The following is an 18,612-nucleotide window of genomic DNA, read 5'->3' as shown; positions in this document are numbered from 1 at the left end:
GTGCAGCTCCGGGGAGCATTTACCGAACCTTCACATCGACGATCATAAAACCACGACCAAGTCACCTTCCCCCCTTCAACCATTCCACATTCTCACCTTCCCTCTCTATATCTCCCTCCCTCCCTCCCTCCATCCCTCCCTCCCTCCATCTCTTTTTGGTTTGTTTTCAGTCTCCTCAGCATTGATACCGGAGAAATTGCCCTTCTTCGGTCATCGGAAACCAATAACCACCTTGCTTTGGTAGCCTGACACCAGACTATCCGAATCCTCTCTGATCCACGAGCTCCTAGTCAGTCTTTACACTACCACCATACCTAGTGTACGGATCCAGTATCGAGCCAACCTGAGCATGCTTTGACAACGAGCCAAGAACGTGCTAACCTGGCATAAACACAACTGGCTGGATCTTGGCTGCAGAAAGTGTTATTTTCCAGCCCGAGAAAAGCCAAGTCGGTCAAAATGTACGAGCGAGAAGAAGTGCGAATGTCCTACGCATATCTCCTTTGGGCTACAACGGTCCAGATACTTCTAGCGAGTGCGATGATGCTCTCCACTCCTCCTGGCCTCCAAGCGGCCGACTTTTGAGAAGTCACCTCTGTCAGTTTTCTCCTATCTTTCTCTCTTGTTCGAAATTGCTTCTTCATCTCGTGAGCTCCAGCTCTGCTATGTCATCTCCTTTGCCTCTCATTGCCTGCTGAGCACCTCATGCTATCTCCAATTAGCCTACGTCTACAGACCCCGTATCGCACCGGTGGGTAAGCGTTTCCGGAAAAGGTTCGAGCCTTGAAGAGCAAGGATTACTTTACAGTGTTGCTATGGATATAAAACGGAAACGCTTGCCAGCCGGCGCGATAGGGGTCTGTGCAGTATACCTTATAATCAACCTGGGTAAGACTGTACCTTTACAAGAAGACGGTGAAGAGTGAAAAGGTTTCGAGGGATTGACAACTTCATGTCACCTAAGATCTTCAGCAAAGTCATAATTGCATAGAGGTAGGTGTTCAAGATATCAGGTAGCGGTGTACTTGTAAATAAGAAAGTGCGTCTAGATTCTTTTTAATCTACCACCGCCTTTTTATCTGCCCAACTTGGCATGACAGCCTTGCACACCCCTTCGTAATCCAAGAATATCTTATCCCCCCTCTCCACTCCCTCGGTCGTCCAAAACATGGCCCAATTCGTTCCAGGCATTTTCCATGTCCCCTTCGCGCGTTCAAAGTACCACTTATTTACTGGGTTATCTATCCGACTGCGCCAGCAAACGCCGTTCGGGAAACATTCGCGCACCATGGCCTTGAACACTACATCAGCCACGCCGCCGGCGCCTTGAGAACGTTTGAGTACAGCGAACTTGTCGAGATATGGCACTATATGATTGGGATCGTCAGTAGGGAAGCTAGGTGGTGTTTCCCAGGTCAATATGGCACCGCCTTCATATTCGCCAGCAACTATAATACCAGCTATACGGCCTTGGATGCGCGAGAGGTAGTGGATGACGTCGAGCTTTCGACTAAAGGAGTCCTCGATTAGATGGATGAGGCGAGGGAGGTCAATACGCGGATCCGAAAGATCGATACAGGTGTTTGACAGGGACGGAGGGGCCCAAGGCTGCTCGAGAGGATCTGGAATAATACTGATGGGCATGCCACGCTTGCAAAAAGTAGCGGGAGATGAAGTGATGGCGGGATATAGCGCCTGTGATGCTGGATTTGGAGAACGATCCAGGGGCAGAGAAGAGGAATAGACAGGCTTATCGGTCAACAAGTTATGAATGAGCGGATTGCGTTGTCTTCGAGTTCTTACTCTAGGGCCCTGGCTGGCCAGTGGTGGACGGCTTTGAGAGTTAGCGACGGCATAAGGGGTTGTTAGAAATGCAGAAGAAGTAGGCGGTAAGATCGCAAGGGAGTCCTTGAGCAAATCTAGATTTTTGACGTGCATTTGCATATTGAATCGATTGAGATCATCCTCTAAGGTTCTTGCTTGCTCTTGGCCTCCGCTTGTTGCTCTGGCAGCCTCGTCCGCTAGCAACCTGGAGAATGGGTTGCTCAGTGTGAAAGCGCCGGAGGGATCTTCCTTTGTCATAACAGACTCTACGCTCTCAGAATCCTGGGGTGGTTCATTTCCGGCGACTAGCAGGTCCCTTCTGATCGCACCAAACTCCTGCTCAAGGTTGATGAAAACGTGAGAGCCGTGACTTCGCTCTGTCGCAGGTATACCACCAAGCGGGTCCAGAATAATAATACGATCCAAAGAAATCTGCCTCTGTAACGTCAGGATTTCCTCGACCACTTTCTGGGTATCTAATTCGGCCAACGGCCTACTCCGAATGCCAGCAAATTCTCGAGTCAGTGCCAAAACAAGCTCGTTGGCTGCGACAGGTTCCACCTTTTGCGTATTCGAGTTGAACCCAACAGGCGCAATGACTGGTATCATCCCTCTTCGAAGTGGTGCCATCAGCAGATCTCGGTGGACGACCTGGACTTCACCACTAATCCTCACAGAGGGCAGGAGCTGCTCGTCGACCGATGATATATCAATGACGCCATCTAGTCGTCGTGCACCTTGACCTCCATATGCACCAATTGCCTCAACAATGCGGTCCGCCTGGTAAATAGCCATTTTAGCCGCATCCAGAGGCTTCCTTCTTTGCCCATCCTCGTGATCCACAACCACAACAGGGCTCATGCCCAACCTCGCAATTTGCGATAACGTATGTCCAACTCCCCGTAAAGTAACATTGTCAATCAATTGCGGTGCTCGAATCTTCAGGAGTGCAATATGGAGGGACTCGGGAGCTTGGCTTCGAAAAGGAGTTTGAGATGCTGTTTGCGAAAACACTGCCTTCTCGTCAACGGCTCTGATTGGGACAAATAGACTCCCAAGGTTGACTCCCACATCTCTCTGTTTTGGTGGAGGCTGCGTCCTTTGCTGAGAAGCAGTCTTTGTGGGACTGAAACGCGAGAGGTAAGCCTTTGCTTCGCGTTTCGTGGCCGTAGAGCCAAGAACGTCCAAGAAGAGTTCCTGGCAATAAATTAGCTGGATAGCATAAGGACCAGAAGACAACAGTCGTACCTGATCGACGTTGTCTCCGTGCTTGCGTTTACTTGCTTCTTCCGTCAAATCAGTCGTATACTTCGCTTGCACGGCCTCTAGTTTCCCAGATGCTGTTATGGGTCCTGATGTCGACGTTAATCGCCGTTTTGGGTGCCTGATACTTGAATACAGGGGCCCGCCCGGTCGATACTACGAACGTAAATCAGTAAACTATGTCGGTGCTGCGCTACGACAGCTCAATGGTAGTGCAGGCTCAAGAGCAGCTTACAGTACAATACTGCAAGGTCTTGCTCTTTTGCAAGCCCCTAGCGCAAGCTTTCATGTCTCATCCTTGGTGGGATAAGGTATATCAATGGTACAATAAGTATGGTGCATAGGGATTTTGGCCGCGGCGGGCTTATAGGGAGCGAATTGAAGGTGCAGAAGTGCGTCGGAGCGGAACAAAGAGATCGAAATCTTGGCAATGCCAAGCCATTAAGATACGCACCCGAGACGCTTAGGGTTTGTGGATTATCTCTCCCATCGCTCGAGTTGCGTGAGTCGACCTGGAATCTCTTACAGCAGCATCCTCTGGTTTGTCTTCCTTCGCTGTCCAAGTTATAGAAAGTGAATAGCTGGGATGATTCGTCTTCGCAGACACTCGTTGATACTGGGCCTCAAGCGTCTTCACATGTCAGAATATTCCGACCTTTACGAGTAATTCTACTGTGGGGCCTGACAGTAGACGTTTAGGGCCAGTTCGGTAACCACATATTTTGAAAATAACCCCTACTTATTTTCAACTTAGCGTCATATATATACAGGGTATCGTTCGGTTATCATATTTTCAGAATATATTTTCAAAATATCTGAAAACAAGCCTCGAGCCTTGTTTTTTGGCAAAATAAGGCTAAGCACGCTAAAATAATGGACATCCATGACCAATATACATATAGGTATTAGGGTTACCCTAACCCTAACCCCACCAGTAGGGACACCAACAGGGACACCAGCAGGGACACCAACAGGGACACCAGCAGGGACATTAATGGCAATGACGGGGGCAATAGAAATATCAATGATAGTCAAAGCCTGTGCAGCAGTAGCAGCAGGTGTCTCCCGCCATAATGACGTGGAATTATAGAAATTCAATGGTCACTGATGGAGAAGATGATTTTCTCAATTTTTTGCGACGTTTCTGACTCAGCCTCAGAAACAGGGTTACCGAACGGAACCGTATATATATTTTACATATTTTGAATATAAATTAGTGTCATTTTTAAGCCATATTTTCATTTGCCAAGAGGTGGCGTTATTTAGTAAAAATAAGTAGGGGTTATTTTCAAAATATGTGGTTACCGAACTGGCCCTAACCCTTCACTTCACCATCACTCTCCATCACTTTTTACTTCCGACTCTGCACCTCTCGGTATTCATATAAGCTCTGATCAAGATGCCGCCTCAATTAACATGGATTGGTCTCGGAAACATGGGTCGGGTTAGTCCCCTATACCTCGTACGTCAGAGCTTTGCTCACCCAAGGCAAGGGTATGTGTAAGAATTTGGTGGAGAAGGGCGACCTCGACAAGCCACTTATTATTTTCAACCGCACACAAAAGCGAGCCACCGATCTGAACGCAACATTGCCTTCTGGGAAATCGACGATTGCATCAGGCCTAGAAGAAGCCGTGTCCAGAGCAGACATCATTTTCACGTGCCTGGGCGACGATGCTGCTATCAAAGATACAATTGCAACCGCGATAAAGGGTAACGTCAAAGGCAAGCTCTTCGTGGACTGCTCTACAGTTCACCCTGATACTACAAATCTGTTAGCCAAGAGTATACACGACCAAGGGGCGGAACTGGTGGCGTAAGCACCCCTTCTGACTCATCGCTTCCACTTCAAATCCTTTTCAGAGTCCCAGAAGGTGTCTGAGGAGCGAGACACCTGTCCTTGCTCCTCAATTTTCAGACTCAAGAGTCCATCTTGGAAGAGGAGCGCTGATTCCAAAATGGTGTAGATGCCCAGGTACGACGTCAGAGGCTTGTCTAACCTCTTTGTCATTCATTAACGCGCCACTTGAATAGTTTTTGGTGCACCAGCAATGGCCGACAATGGGCAACTCGTCTGCGTCCTTGCTGGTCCCGCGTCCGCAGTCGAGAGAGTGAAGCCCTACTGCAAAGGTGTCATGGGTCGGGCCAATATCGATTTCAGTGACCAGCCGCAGGGGAAGGCCACACTGCTGAAGATCATAGGCAACACTTTCATTCTCAACATGGTAGAGACACTATCTGAGGGGCACACCCTGGCGGAAAGGAGCGGGCTTGGCAACGACAATTTACATCATTTTATTGAGACTATGTTTCCCGGTCCATATACTGCCTACTCGGGAAGGTTGCTGGCAGGCGATTATTACAAGCGGGACGAGGTATGTTTCAACCAAGGCTTGATCCATGAAATAGCAGACTGACTGAATGACTCTAGCCCTTGTTCGGGGTTGATTTGGCACGCAAAGACGCCAAACATGCTTTAAATCTTGCAGAAGCGTCTGGCACAAAGATGAAGGATGTAGAGGTTGCTGACGGCCATCTTGCTGATGTGCAGAAGCACATGGGATCAAAAGGCGACATTGCGGGAATTTATGGTGCTGTACGGCAAGAAGCAGGACTAAAGTTCGAGAATTGAGCCTGGCATATGATGGCAAGAGAATAAGAATCCTATAATCCTAAAGAAATTAACAGCTCTGTTGAAACTCAAGCGTGCCTTTTAGGGCCAGTCTTCTTTCAGCTTCACGCCCGGAAGCATTTCATTAATCTGTTTTACTTCCAGTGGCTTTAGAAGGCATGCCTGGAAGTGGGAACATCGGCACCAAGGTCCTTGGGTCTCTCGCTAATTTCAAGCATTCTGCCCTCACAACGTTGACACTCTTGCTATTTAAGCTATTCCAATCAACGCAGCCATCGTCATGAAGAATTCGACTTGTGCGAGGATTCTCCAGTAGCCATCAATCGTGCTTTGACCCTTCCATACATGTCGGCAAACATCACCAGAGCTGGTAAACCCGTATCAGCAAGAGCCTTTAAAATCCAGACCCTCTGCCTTTCCACTTCCGTTTGCCCAGGAAGAGAAATATAGGAAATATCAAGGCTTTGACTCACAGAAAATTAGATAAGGGATGTAAAGTCCGCCAAGGCTCGACTTTTCGGCAGCGGAAAGCTCGGGCCACGAGGTGTATTCGACGACACAGACGGCGGTTGTGAGGGCCGTTTGGAAGGCGAAGAGCAGGAGACGGAGATGGAGCATTGGGGAGTCTGATTTATGCCGTTAATGGCGGATTCTAGGCTGCCAGGAAGAACCGCAAGACGGTGAGAAGACCGATATTAGTTGTGTATACAAATACACAAAGCATGAACGGCATTAGAGGAATAGTGTTACTGGCATGAGGGGACGTAAAAAAGGAGGTAGTAGTAGCAACTTCAAAGCTATTGAAGAAAGCTGTCCAAACAAAAAATTGGGGAAAGTTGTTATAATCGACATAATAAATTTCACAAATTTCACCCAAATACGAGGAATCAGGATTCATCCACTATGGCTCTGCAAAAAGAATTCAATGAAACTTGGCCGAAATTTACACTCCAGACTAGAAGCCAAAACATGAACGAAAAGGAACTGACGTACGATCGCCTTTCCAAAGAGGTTTGATAGAAGTCAAGCCAATCGGTACGTGCCAACCAGCCTCCATCACGGTGAACATCCAGAACCAAGCCGGCTGCTGCTCCGTGAAGAAACGGTCTTTGTACGTGGCGATGTACCACGAGCGTAGGTCGGCCAGGAACGGAGGCCGTAGAGAAAGTGGGTAGAGAGGGTACAGATCCACTGCTTTAGGTACTTGTTACAACATGAAGGCTGGCAGTCAGGAAGCAGCAGAGTGAGACATGCACGGATCATGTATAGAGAGAATCTTTCACTTGATCCGGCATGAGCCCATGGTAGAGGTTTGATGGAACGTCGACGAAGAGTCCTGGGATGGTACACTGGAACTCACCGAACATGATAGGGACGTGAATGATGAAGAATGCTAGATAGACAAGGTCGAGCCTACGATGCCATGCTGATGGAGCCATCGCTCTGGGGTGTATAGTTGATCGTTTGAAGGATTGAGGCAATTGTTATGGTGGTCGTCGCGAACAAGAGAAGTGGTTTCGGCAGGACAATGAGACAGTTGCAGTCAGGGCCAGGGTAAGATCTACCGTTATCCGCAAGCCGGTCTTGAGTGGAAAGCTTTCTTCGATCAAATGATCAACGTATTATCTTCTATTTGCTACAGAGGAGAGAGCTGGTCGAAAGAGCTGTATTGCTCGAGGCCCGCAATACATCCTTAAATTGTCTATGAGAATCCGTAAATTCCAAGGCTATGTATGACATGACTATAGAAGCCTTTCCTCAGCTCGATGCAAAGATTCTTGGTATCAACCTTTAAACGACCTTTCTCTTTTGATGTGAGGATGTGACAATACCCAAGAGACGCCGCAGGCTTTTGTTACAACCCTCAACTACAATAGCAACACCAGAAGAACGTTAATGCATCATCTCAACATATGCTCAATCCTCGCCCTCAGGGCCCGACACTCATCCAGAGCTTTCTCGTCTAGCAAGCCGCTCTGCTGCAACATCATCAGCGTCTGAGTGATCGCAGCAGCATTGCCCTCTTCTCCCAGTATCTTTCCCGCTCCCCGGCTACTGTCTTGAAACCATAGCCCAGCGACATACATGATATCATTGGCAATATAGCGCCGGTTTCTGCCTTGGAAAGGCGCTTCGTCGTTGTAAAACATGCCTTCCAACACCGTAAATAGCGACTCAAAAGGTACACCAACGCCGATTAGGGTATCCATGGGCCATGTCCTGGGACCAACACCATTCTGAAATTCGAAGGCATACTTCTCGAGTATGGGAACAACATCGGCGATGGGGAACATCGTCTCCGAGAGGTTCAGGCGCTTCGCAAGACTCTGGACTTTCTCGATAACTACCTCGTATGGTTGAGGCGTACCACGTGTCATTATATCCTCGTGTGTCCGATCGAGCAGGTTCTGCCATGTGGCTCTAATGTCGGCGGGATTGCGGTGGTCGGCGGCTTGATAAATCAGGAGACAAAGGTCAAAGTAACCGGCTTGGTCCGCATACCCATTGTACAGCTGTCGAATGATTAATCAAAAGGTTTTCAATTAGGAAAAGAGTCAAAGAGCTTCTTACCACATCGAAAGGGACCAGGGCACCATCGAGATCATTGATGACTGCAGGCCGACGATCAGCAGGGATTCTTTCGTCGCCTTTAAGCCGTTGAAGCAGGTCACTCTGGATGTTAGCCACGTCCAATAAATCAGAGACATCCCGCAGGAGTTGATAGCGTGCATGTCTAGCAATGCCGGGCGATGTAGTAGATGCATTGGCTTTTGCTCTGCCCAAATACTCGATTCGCCGATCCAGCGAGAGTCTAAAATCACTCCTCGCTAGCATCAGCTGAACGACAGCTGCTTCGTGGTTTTGGCCTCTCTGACTGTGGTATTTCCACAGCAAGTCAGCGTGTTCAATGTTGTCTGATGATTTCCGTTCCAGGTAAGTCACTATATATGGAGATTGGATATCAAGTAACCGGTCCGTCCGCTCTTGTGACAGGTACCAATCATAGAGATCTGTTTGAAATGCTTCATCATTGGAAGTGTTGATGACATCATAGGCTTCTGCTCTGCGCTTGGCAGCTAAGGTGTATTGACCGTCAATCATGCTCGGTCCTTGGGTCGAAGCTTCATCGAACTTGGTAGTGACTTGATGGATCAAGTTGTAGCATCTTTTCCGAGCATCGAACGCGGCCGCTCGCTGATCCTATTCCTAATGAGCAACTTTTCGCATCTGCAATTCAGTTCAGTGAGACCTACCTGATCTGGGCGGCCGTCCTGGATCCACGCCAATGCTCGATTTCCCCGATCGGATTCCTGAGCTACGTCAAGAGCTAGCTGGATAGCACCGGCATAGAATTGCAACGTTATGAAGCTTTCCACCGCCCACTGTAATCGGTCCATGGGTAGGCTGCCAGCAACCTGCTTGAATAGTCTCAAGCTCTCATTCAACAGGTTTCGTCCTGATTCTGACTCGCCACCAGTCTCAGATGATCTTTTCAACAACTCCTGCGCCTTGAAGATGATAACATCATCAGCACTGCAAAAGCTGCCACATCGTCTTCTCAAAGCCTCCGCGACAGTTTCGACATTCGAACCATTGGCGATGTTGCGGTTCACGATAGCCTTGACCAACTCTTTAGCAAGCTCCTTACCATTGGCAGTGGAGAACAGGCCTTCGTAGGTCAGATCCTGAACCTGTTTTCTTATCTCGGCTGGGAGTGAGGCCATGATCTCCGCAATCTGCTCGTCGAACAAGACTTGTACAAAGGCAATGCCCTCAATGATGTTGTCTATCAGCACGACCAAAGAATGCAACGCCCGATGCTCCGCTTGGAGTGAAATCTCGTCTTGTTTGGTCGATGCAAGACCTAGTGCTTCAGGTCCCGCCAACCCCTCAATAAGATTCTTATTAGATCCCAAGAATTCTTTCAATGCGATCAGGTCTTGTGAGATGCTTTGTACTTTAGCCATACTCATGGTGGGAAACACCATCAGACCGCTCATGGGTGATACGCTTTCCTTCACTATAGTAGCCTTCCAGATCGAGCGCACTAACCTTGCAACGTATAGCGCTACGCCTTCATGGCGCGGCGACGGACGTACGGTATCGATTGCTGGTGTTGGGTGATCCATCACTTGGTTTTCATTGATATGCGGTTTTCCGCCGTGCTCAATGAACGCCTTTCGAGCGTACTCCAGCACTTTTGGATCGGTGACTCGAGCAATCCGAGACTCAGAGGTAACGTACAAACCTTGCCCACACGCAACTGCCAATGCAGTTGATGCAGTTTCACCAGCACCATACAAGCGAAGAAACTTTTTGATGTCCCCATCAAGACCTTCATCTCCACCTCCGACTTGCAGGGCAGATGCAAGCATGTCTACCAGTCTCCGTCTTCTGTAAGTATGGACTCCAGTGTTGGTCAAGATGGCGATTTCGGACACAGGCTCGTCGTACTGGACCGCAAGCTCGTTGCCAAAGCCAGCTGGTGATGTAGTAGCAGAGAAGGGATCCGAAGCCAGACCAATATCTTCGGCGCGACTGCCTAGATCCGGCCAGATGCCAAATTCAGGGTATTTGGCCATGCTTGTGTTTTCACGCTGACGCGCAACTCGCCCAGCATCGGGCGCAGAGATGAATAGGGAATCCGAGGTTCCCTGAGCGTCCTTCGGTACAAAGCAAAAAAAATAGCCAGGTGCATATCTGACAGCCCGACGAGTTCCAGTCAAAGCTCTGGAATTCGTATTTGGTCCTTGACTATTGCCATAGGGCACCATTTGTCTTGCATTTTGCTGACGTGGTGACGGTCCTTTAGGATCTGTTGGTGGAAACTTGACGTGCTGTACCTGCATACTAGTTGGCGCATCTGAAGATTTGATCGCCGATATATTGTATGTATTATAGGAGCCGCCTGATGTGGCACTCAGAAAGATTCGACAACCTGTGGACGTGGTCGCCATCAAATGCAGCCTCACAGCCTCTCTGGACGAGATAGTGTCGACCGATGTTATCGTGATATTTGGAGAAAGTAGATCCGTTGTCAGATTAGGCATGTGTCCAATATCATTAAGTATCGCAGCCAACGTCTTGGTAATCATGAGTACAAGCCCATTGTTGGGTCTCATATGAAAGACTCTGATTGTTGACCGCGACGAAAGGGTGTATAGTAGACTCCTTGTATCGTCTACAGTCAGATTGACGAGGCGTTCTTGTTGCGTTTTTTGCCCGAAGCCGAATATTGGCCCAGGGTTAAAAGCTGAGACACCTTTGCCGGTATGGTTGATCTTAGTGCAACGATTCTGGAACCACTTCTCTTCCTGCTGATAGGTGAGCTCGTATACATCATCGCTTGTACTCTCCGAGAAGAAAATCCTTCCAGAGGCCGCTGATCCTTCGATGAGATTGATGGTCAGGCCTTTGATGGATATTGACAATCGTGTTGAAAAGAGGCTGACAGACTTGCCACCACCGGGTGCATCTTGCGAGGCCAGACCAACGAGTATGATCTCACTCGAGGTGGCAACAACCAGCATTCGTGATATTGTAGAAACAAAGACGCCAGCCCGTGGGGTCACAAGGCGCACTGCTGTGATCTGTTGCTGCTGCTCTTCAAAGCCGATCAAATCAGGGTCCGGATGTGTGTAGTCCCAGAGGTAGAGCGAGTTATCGATTGCAATCCAGGCATGGTTCAGATCTGCGAACAAGCCCATCATGGTGGACATCTTTGCATTGTTGCATTGTGCTAAGATTGAATCGGGTATGCTGTAGCTCTTGGCTCTCTGGAAAGGCGCCCATGCTGGCTGTGAGAGGATGTCATAGTCCGAAGAAGGTCCTTCTGCGAAGGTGTGAGCGAATGCGAGGCAAAGGGGAATTGGCTACTTACGGCTAACGTAGCTGTCGAGCTCAGGGTACCGCGATTCTTGGTCGAGGGTTTCATTGATGGTCCTCGCTGCCCGTGCGATTGGCTTAAGATCCTCTGCAGACGAGGTTCCGGCTACCTGTCCGGTCTGTTGCTTTTGCTGGGTGAGCGCCTGGCTTTGACCTTGGGATGCATTTTGTGATGTGATGGTGTTCGGCCGAAGATTCGGCTGATAGAGTTGGCCAGCCTTATTGGCGAGGCCATGGGCTGGCGTTTGAATATATGCACCTGGTAAAGGTCTTTGTGGTGTCTGGGGCATCGCAAACATGCTTCAGGCCTTTTTCGAGTACGGAGCTGCTCCCGCTTTGAGAAATTGTTCGCAAGCTCTTCACCAGCGTGATGCGTCATCTGTTGTTTCTTTCTAGTGCCATCAATCACCAGAGTAAGAAAGAAAGACAAGGATAAAGGAAGGAAATGTTGTAAAACGCGTTGGTTTATGCGTTCTTCACCGCAATCAACACGCATCAAAAACATATCTCGAAAGTGACAAGCAGCAAGGGCGGAACCTCGGTCAAACTTTGTTAGTCAGGTACCAGATGTCGTCCCGGAACAAAAGCAGCAATGCTCACTCATAGCAATAATGGATTGCTGAGAGTACGGGCTCCCCCTCCTATAACTTACCACGCCAAAGTCTGCTCCTGAAGAATTTGCGCCTTTGAAGCCAGCTGAATCGGCTGTCGGACTTGTATTTGTGCTCATAGAATGTCGCTTTGGCGGTGTAATGTGCGGCTCACGCGACTATTATTGCGATGTCCCTACTCAATGACTACTACTAGTGGTCCCGCTACAACTCCTTCATTGCTTGTCAAGGTCCGAAGTGATATGAAGGCTGCCATGAAAGCGAAAGACAGCTCTCGGTGCGTGGTGAACGGTGCACATCCGCCTGACTTCTTTAAGGGGAAACCACTTACGCTCAGAGGGAAACAGACTAGACGTCCTTCGAGGTCTAATATCAGATATCACGAATGCTGCCAAGACATCAACACCTGTTACTACAGATGCCCAAATGCTAAAGATATTACGAAAACGCGTCAAGAGCTCCGAAGCTGCTGTAGAGGAGTTCCAAAGTGCGAAGCGGGATGACCTCAAAGAGCGAGAGGTTGCGCAGATCGCGGTACTAGAGGCGTACATCGGTGACAATGATTCAATGGGAGAAGAGGATATCATAAGAGCCATACAGGATGTCATTGGCAGACTGAGATCGGAGGAGAAGACTGTGAATCAGGGAAGTGTCATGAAATCCATGGTGGGACCTGGTGGTACCTTAGAGAACCAAACGGTCGATAAGCAGGTTGTCGCAAAACTGGTCAAGGGTGAGTTACATTCTCCGAGCTGTTTCTTCCAGATTTACTCTGCACAGTGAGTTGCGAGACTTGTCTCAGAAGTAAACGGACGACCCAGATTTGACATTCTGACTTGGAAATCATTCAGGCATGTTATGAAAAATTTCAAAAGTGATCTAGGTCTTACAGAACTGCACTCTATGATCGCTGAAATCCAGATCACTTTGTCACCATTACGGGGAGACATCAGAGAGAGCTCTAAGATTCAGAGTCCGGCCTATATCAACAGATTGCATGAGGGTGACGAAGTAAAAGTCAACGTCTCCAGCAGTGTGCTCTTGGAGTAGAAAGACCTGACCAAGACCACGACAGCGCCCAATCAATATCTTACAAGCTTGCCACTTTGCGCATACGAGTCCAAATGTGGCTACTTTCCAGGGAATTGACTTCAAGTACATCCGGATTCCAGCGATAGGACACAGGAATTAGCACTTGGTCAGCAAAGTATTCCGTGTTACGCGCGGCCTTCGTGCCCGAAGGCTGCCCGATAACGGGTTGCTGTATTTCGTAGGCTCTTCAGAATGTGAATGCTACTATCAATAGGGCTCTACGCAATATGTATATTTCCCCCAATCTCGATCAAACCGTATCTCCGGGGGTCTCCTGTGCGTTCGGTATTGCGAAGTTCCCAAAGACCATGGCCTGGCCGTTTCCTTCTCCTCCTGTCGCGAGCAACTGCTTTTCCACGGCGAGCATTAGATGTGTGGTACTAACAATCAATTCTGCAGATAATCAGCATTAGCACTTGATTTGCACACTGCATTCCCTTTGAATGCTAGGCAGGGCGACTTACCTTCTAATTCCAGGGAGTAGCTGATCGCTTGATCCTCATCTTTGTAAACCAATATTGGTGAATCTTTTCGCCCTTTCCTCTCTTCGACCCGCACTCTCAACCCAACTTTCTTGTCTTGATCGACCCACAGCATGTTATCGGCTTCACGGCCAAGCTCGTTCGCAACGCTGTCGGAGGCGCCTGTCATGTGCTTTTCTGTGGCTTTGGCCTTCTCAGCGAGCCAGTTCCTGAATATCCGCTGGGTTTTATCTATGATGTTTTCAACGCTGAGGAAAAAGCCCCGTCGCGGGCCGGTCTGAACCACAGCTACGAGAAAGCGGAGCTGCATGAAAAGCTCATGGGCCTCTAAACTGACATTTTGCGTCACAGTGTTTCTTTCAAAAGGTTCTCTGATTCGATTTGCTACCTCACTTGTTCTAGAGCCTGGTACATCGCCAGCTGGATGCGGACGGTGGATCTTTGGTTCTGGATCTTTTCGAGTGGGCCGAAAGTGGGAATACAGCCTCCCAAGTGTACCTTGCTTGGCTGCTTGATCGTCTGCAACCTCGTATATCGGGCCCTGGCCTTCAATCTCATCACTGAGCCCAGGGGTGCCAAGATAATCGCAGTATAAGTATGGCTCAGTGTACTGCGCTGACGGGTGATAGCATTCGAGAATCAGCTTTCGATCAGTGAGTGTTGCTGCGCGCAACAGCCGCCCATGGACAATGCGAATGATCAGGTTTTGGAAGCGGTGGCAGACGGATCTGGTCTGAAGCAGCGACTGCGTGGGGAGTAGATCCAACATATGGATCAAAATCTTTGAAGCGTTAGCGCGCGGAAGGTGAAAATAGTAGGATACGGACCTCGTTAGGAAGGTCGAAGAGGCCTAAATCGTCACCGGTAATACGAATCTCATGGAGTGACGCCATGGAGCTCAGTTCCCAGACTATGTGAGAATCCCGGGCTCGAATTCCAAAGAGAAGGCGGATATATATCTTCTTATTGATCTGACACAGAGAGCTTTAATTTGGTCGCCTTGACAAACTAGCAATTTAGAAGAACGGGACAATTGAGATTTTGAAACCGAGCGAATCCGGCAATCATTGAGTGACCAAGCTTTGCGGACGTGAAATTTCTTTTCGCTGCTCTTCTATCACAATACTTGGGCGATTCGGACCACCGCACGCCACGATTGTGACAGCTATGTTGTGACTTCCGGTCAGTTACTCTTAAATCCGACGCTAATATCGGTTTGCGGGGCGGCGGAGCTGTCCATTCTGCAACAGGACGTGGCCAACTCTATCAAAAATTGTTTTTATTGCTGATCATAATTTCATCGGTACCATGCCAGATGCAATCCTAGACGACATCTCGCATCGTAGATACAATCCACTACGTGGGAGCTGGATTCTAGTATCCCCTCACAGGACGAAACGGCCTTGGCAGTAAGTGGTGAATGAAAGAGGGCCCCTATCTGACGTGAATGGTCCGTTCATTTCAGCTGAAAATTTAGAGGCCAACAAGAAGCAGCAAGTCAGACGACCCTACCACAATACGATCCATCATGCTATCTCTGTCCGGGCAACAAACGTGCCCAGGGTGATACCAATCCTAAGTATGAGAGTACATTCGTCTTCGTCAATGACTACAGTGCCGTCAAAGAGGAACAGGCTGAGTATCAGCCAAGTGACGAGAGTGGCAGTAAGCTGACGGCAGAAAAGTATGCTTTTTGATCAGGTCTGACCAATGTAGGCCTCTCGTCGCTGCTTCTACGGGCTGATCCTGTCACTGGGAAATGCTATGTTGTGACATTCTCACCAGACCATAATCTCACTCTCGCCGACCTCCAGCCATCCCAAATAGTGCCTGTTATCGATACTTGGACTCGGCTATACACCGCTCATATCTCTCCAAAATCACCATTGGCTCAGGTTGCGAGTGCGACAACGCGACCACCAGCGAACCATCAACATACCAATCTTTCAGCATCAAATGCACAATACCGGTATATGCAGATATTCGAGAATAAGGGAGCGGCAATGGGCTGCTCAAACCCGCATCCACACGGTCAAATCTGGACGACAACAGGGCTACCCGAAGAGCCTGCGCTTGAGCTTGATCAATTGAAAAATTATCGGCGTGAACAAGGAGGCATGCATCTACTGGAAGATTATGCGAAGCTGGAAATCGAAAAGCGAGAACGGGTTGTAGTTGAAAATAAGAGTTTTGTGGCACTGTGCCCGTGGTGGGCAATCTGGCCGTTTGAAGTCATGATTGTGGCGAGACAACACAAAAGAGCGCTGGTAGATCTTGACGACGTCGAGAGAAACGATCTTGCTGAGGTGATTGCGGAAGTCACTCGGCGATACGACAATCTATTCGAAACGCAATTTCCTTACAGCATGGGCATTCATCAAGCACCCTTGGAGGGTACAGATGTCGAGATTGAGGCCAGCCACTTTCACATACATTTCTACCCGCCATTGCTGAGGAGTGCAACAGTGAGAAAATTTCTAGTTGGGTGAGTAAACAAAGTAGTTCTGTTCCATTTCAACACTAACAGGCTGGGATAGATACGAGCTGATGGCGGAACCTCAAAGAGATATTACACCTGAGCAAGCTGCGGCAAGGCTTCGAGATTGCGGAGGAGAGCTGTACCGGAATAGGCTCAAATAGCCGAAATATTTTACAGCGCCTGAATAAGGAAGCGAAGACACCACCCGATGCCTAAATGAGCATCTTGAGCAACAGAGAGGGTCACTGAAAGAGGCATACGCTTGAACGATCTTCTTGCCATATGAACTGAATTAGTGCTGTACCACCACTGCTCTGAATCACTGCTCTAACAAAAAACAATGCCGATCCCATTGCTACTGAACAACATAATAGCCCCACTGGCTGAACATCCAAACCAAACTTCCGGTGGAAATGAATATTGGCCCTGCCAAACCCCTGCCCCAGCCCGCCGTCTTGAATAGCAGCCACTCGCTCATGAAATGACTCCATGCGATAGCGTAGGCCCACATTGCGAGCTGGTAGAGCTGGGGATTGGATATGTTGTAGGCAGTGTAGAAGCGGATGATGGCAGACACGATGGTCCAAGTACCGAAGATCCTTGAAGAGAGGGCACTGGTTTCTGAGCCTGAGTGAAGATAGACCTCGCGCGTATTCTTTGTGGTCGTGTAAGCTTGAATCGTGTTGCCAACAGACACAACGGAGACCTGAATTCCTCGTTAGTCTTAAAGATTTGCTTGGCAGGGAAAGTGAAATCAGACTAGGAGAAGCCATGAAGGCAGCCAGCCTTCACCTTGCGGTAGGAAAGACATTTTATAGGGTCTGGAGGCTGTTGACAGAAAGGGTGGTTGCTGGTTTCTAGTTGCGTCTGTGGATACGTACTCTCGGTGCTCTGTACTGTTTCTCAAAACAAGTAAGCAAGACCTATAGGATACGCGATTCCCAAGTCCAACGGTCGCCTTACTCGTAATCGTATTCACGCTGAATTGAAAGTAAAAGTCGTGTTTTATGGTGAACTACGGAGGAGTACAACCCTGGAACCTCCCGCCGGTGCCGACAATCTTGTTGGCGACCACGCGCCGCTAATGCGGGACTATCGAACAAAATAAAAAGGTAGCAGCGTTCTGTTCACCTACAAGAACCCTCACCATCCTGTCTGAACCGCTTTGACTTCGATACTCGACAGTAACATGTCTTTCAAGTTGGACAACCTTGGTTGGTTCTATAGAGGAAAGATGGAACAATCTGCTACATTGTCAGAGTCTCTCGACCATAAAATTGTATATTATATGTTGGTCACGTGCACTGTTGTCGGTTTTCTTACCGTCTTCGCCAGACTGATACAGTTCGCACGATTGATGCTCAGTCTATTCGTCCTTCCTGGCAAAGAGGTATACTTATCTGTCCCCTGGAATGCAGTTCCATCAGACTAAATGAGCACTCTCAGCTCCGCACGTTTGGCCAGCCCTCTAAAACATGGGCACTTGTCACGGGAGCTTCGGATGGAATTGGCAAGGAATTTGCCCTTCAGCTATCTCGCGCCGGCTACTCCACCCTCCTCGTGTCCCGCACCGCCAGTAAGCTCGATGCTTTGGCAGCAGAGATCAAGTCCAAATACAACACCTCCACCAAAATCCTGGCCATGGACTTTGGAGCCAACAACGACGACGATTATGCTAAGCTCAAGGCACTCGTCGATAGCTTGGACATTGCTATCTTGATCAACAATGTTGGTGCCAGCCACTCTATACCAGTACCCTTCACCCAGACGGAGCAGTCGGAAGTGAATTCTATCATCACTATCAATTGCATGGCTACATTGAGAGTGACGCAGCTTGTGGCTGCCGGTATGGTGCAGAGGAAACGCGGGTTGATAGTTACTATGGGCTCCTTTGGCGGTCTGTTCCCTACGCCCCTCCTCGCAACGTACAGCGGCAGCAAAGCCTTCCTGCAGCAGTGGTCTACCGCCCTTGGCTCCGAACTGGCACCTTATAACGTCCAAGTCGAATTGGTGCAATCTTACCTGGTCACTTCCGCCATGTCGAAAATACGTAAGTCCAGTGCCTTGGTGCCGACTCCGAGGGCGTTTGTCAAGAGCGTACTGGGTAAAGTTGGCAGGACTGGAGGGGCGCAGGGATGGACTCATACGAGTACGCCATACTGGAGTCATGCGATTTTGCAATGGAGTGTCAATGCATTTGTTGGGCCGGGGAACATGTTACTGTTGACCTATAACAGGTGGATGCACAAGGATATCAGGAAGAGGGCGTTGGCGAAGCAGGCTAGAATCAATGGCAAAAAGGGACTATGAGGGACACAACCTTGAGTTGCGCTACTACTTTAA

At 48.9% G+C, this 18,612-nt stretch overlaps 8 protein-coding genes across 8 annotated transcripts; 4 read left to right on the top strand and 4 right to left on the bottom strand.

Moving 5' to 3' along the window:
• Positions 1-1,056: 1,056 nt before the first annotated feature.
• HO133_010038 (uncharacterized protein) lies at positions 1,057-3,376 on the bottom strand (the record flags this gene model as incomplete). Its single annotated transcript, XM_037300894.1, has 3 exons — positions 1,057-3,021; positions 3,073-3,243; positions 3,323-3,376. The coding sequence occupies 3 exons, from the start codon at positions 3,374-3,376 to the stop codon at positions 1,057-1,059; spliced, it is 2,190 nt and encodes a 729-aa protein (XP_037153711.1).
• Positions 3,377-4,486: 1,110 nt separating this feature from the next.
• Positions 4,487-5,719, top strand: HO133_010037 (uncharacterized protein; the record flags this gene model as incomplete). The annotated part of the gene is made up of 5 exons (XM_037300893.1): positions 4,487-4,531; positions 4,581-4,903; positions 5,055-5,062; positions 5,122-5,462; positions 5,519-5,719. The coding sequence occupies 5 exons, from the start codon at positions 4,487-4,489 to the stop codon at positions 5,717-5,719; spliced, it is 918 nt and encodes a 305-aa protein (XP_037153710.1).
• Positions 5,720-7,620: 1,901 nt separating this feature from the next.
• On the bottom strand, positions 7,621-11,904 carry HO133_010036 (uncharacterized protein; the record flags this gene model as incomplete). Its single annotated transcript, XM_037300892.1, has 4 exons — positions 7,621-8,232; positions 8,291-8,920; positions 8,974-11,552; positions 11,601-11,904. The coding sequence occupies 4 exons, from the start codon at positions 11,902-11,904 to the stop codon at positions 7,621-7,623; spliced, it is 4,125 nt and encodes a 1,374-aa protein (XP_037153709.1).
• Positions 11,905-12,398: 494 nt separating this feature from the next.
• Positions 12,399-13,266, top strand: HO133_010035 (uncharacterized protein; the record flags this gene model as incomplete). The annotated part of the gene is made up of 3 exons (XM_037300891.1): positions 12,399-12,493; positions 12,564-12,949; positions 13,100-13,266. 3 exons carry the CDS (start codon positions 12,399-12,401, stop codon positions 13,264-13,266), a joined length of 648 nt encoding a protein of 215 aa, XP_037153708.1.
• Positions 13,267-13,558: 292 nt separating this feature from the next.
• Positions 13,559-14,683, bottom strand: HO133_010034 (uncharacterized protein; the record flags this gene model as incomplete). The annotated part of the gene is made up of 3 exons (XM_037300890.1): positions 13,559-13,701; positions 13,773-14,571; positions 14,618-14,683. 3 exons carry the CDS (start codon positions 14,681-14,683, stop codon positions 13,559-13,561), a joined length of 1,008 nt encoding a protein of 335 aa, XP_037153707.1.
• Positions 14,684-15,098: 415 nt separating this feature from the next.
• HO133_010033 (uncharacterized protein) lies at positions 15,099-16,430 on the top strand (the record flags this gene model as incomplete). Its single annotated transcript, XM_037300889.1, has 4 exons — positions 15,099-15,199; positions 15,268-15,455; positions 15,507-16,275; positions 16,328-16,430. The coding sequence occupies 4 exons, from the start codon at positions 15,099-15,101 to the stop codon at positions 16,428-16,430; spliced, it is 1,161 nt and encodes a 386-aa protein (XP_037153706.1).
• A 194-nt stretch (positions 16,431-16,624) lies between these two features.
• Positions 16,625-17,080, bottom strand: HO133_010032 (uncharacterized protein; the record flags this gene model as incomplete). The annotated part of the gene is made up of 2 exons (XM_037300888.1): positions 16,625-16,975; positions 17,030-17,080. 2 exons carry the CDS (start codon positions 17,078-17,080, stop codon positions 16,625-16,627), a joined length of 402 nt encoding a protein of 133 aa, XP_037153705.1.
• Positions 17,081-17,458: 378 nt separating this feature from the next.
• HO133_010031 (uncharacterized protein) lies at positions 17,459-18,579 on the top strand (the record flags this gene model as incomplete). Its single annotated transcript, XM_037300887.1, has 2 exons — positions 17,459-17,659; positions 17,716-18,579. 2 exons carry the CDS (start codon positions 17,459-17,461, stop codon positions 18,577-18,579), a joined length of 1,065 nt encoding a protein of 354 aa, XP_037153704.1.
• Positions 18,580-18,612: the final 33 nt, after the last annotated feature.

This window comes from Letharia lupina, assembly GCF_014066315.1.
Source record: "Letharia lupina isolate WasteWater1 chromosome Unknown contig_8, whole genome shotgun sequence".
NCBI classification, from domain to species: domain Eukaryota; kingdom Fungi; phylum Ascomycota; class Lecanoromycetes; order Lecanorales; family Parmeliaceae; genus Letharia; species Letharia lupina.
Note: the sequence above shows the minus strand (reverse complement) of the source record. Positions and strands in the feature narration are given on the sequence as shown.